The sequence below is a fragment of the Apaloderma vittatum genome, unplaced genomic scaffold, assembly GCF_000703405.1.
Source record: "Apaloderma vittatum isolate BGI_N311 unplaced genomic scaffold, ASM70340v1 scaffold18351, whole genome shotgun sequence".
NCBI lineage: Eukaryota > Metazoa > Chordata > Aves > Trogoniformes > Trogonidae > Apaloderma > Apaloderma vittatum.
In genome coordinates, this window is record NW_009699808.1 from 484 (window position 1) to 700 (window position 217).

The 217-nt window shown below is 57.1% G+C and overlaps 1 protein-coding gene across 1 annotated transcript in view; it reads left to right on the plus strand.

The window, feature by feature from the left end:
- Window positions 1-42: 42 nt before the first annotated feature.
- SOGA1 (suppressor of glucose, autophagy associated 1) overlaps window positions 43-217 on the plus strand; it is a gene marked incomplete at both ends in the record, with an annotated part of 11275 nt that continues 11100 nt past the window's right edge. The window contains one exon of the mRNA XM_009878553.1: window positions 43-138. Coding sequence (XP_009876855.1) covers window positions 43-138 — 96 coding nt within the window. The remainder of the gene's footprint in view (window positions 139-217) is intronic.

Sequence of the window (217 nt, forward strand, 5' to 3'; positions counted from 1 at the left end):
AAGCTGTGGGGTCTGTCCCCTCTAACATGCCTCTCCCTGCAGGATGAGATCGAGGAGCTGCGCGCCGAGATGCTGGAGATGAGGGATGTCTACATGGAGGAAGATGTCTACCAGCTGCCCTCTAACATGCCTCTCCCTGCAGGATGAGATCGAGGAGCTGCGCGCCGAGATGCTGGAGATGAGGGATGTCTACATGGAGGAAGATGTCTACCAGCTG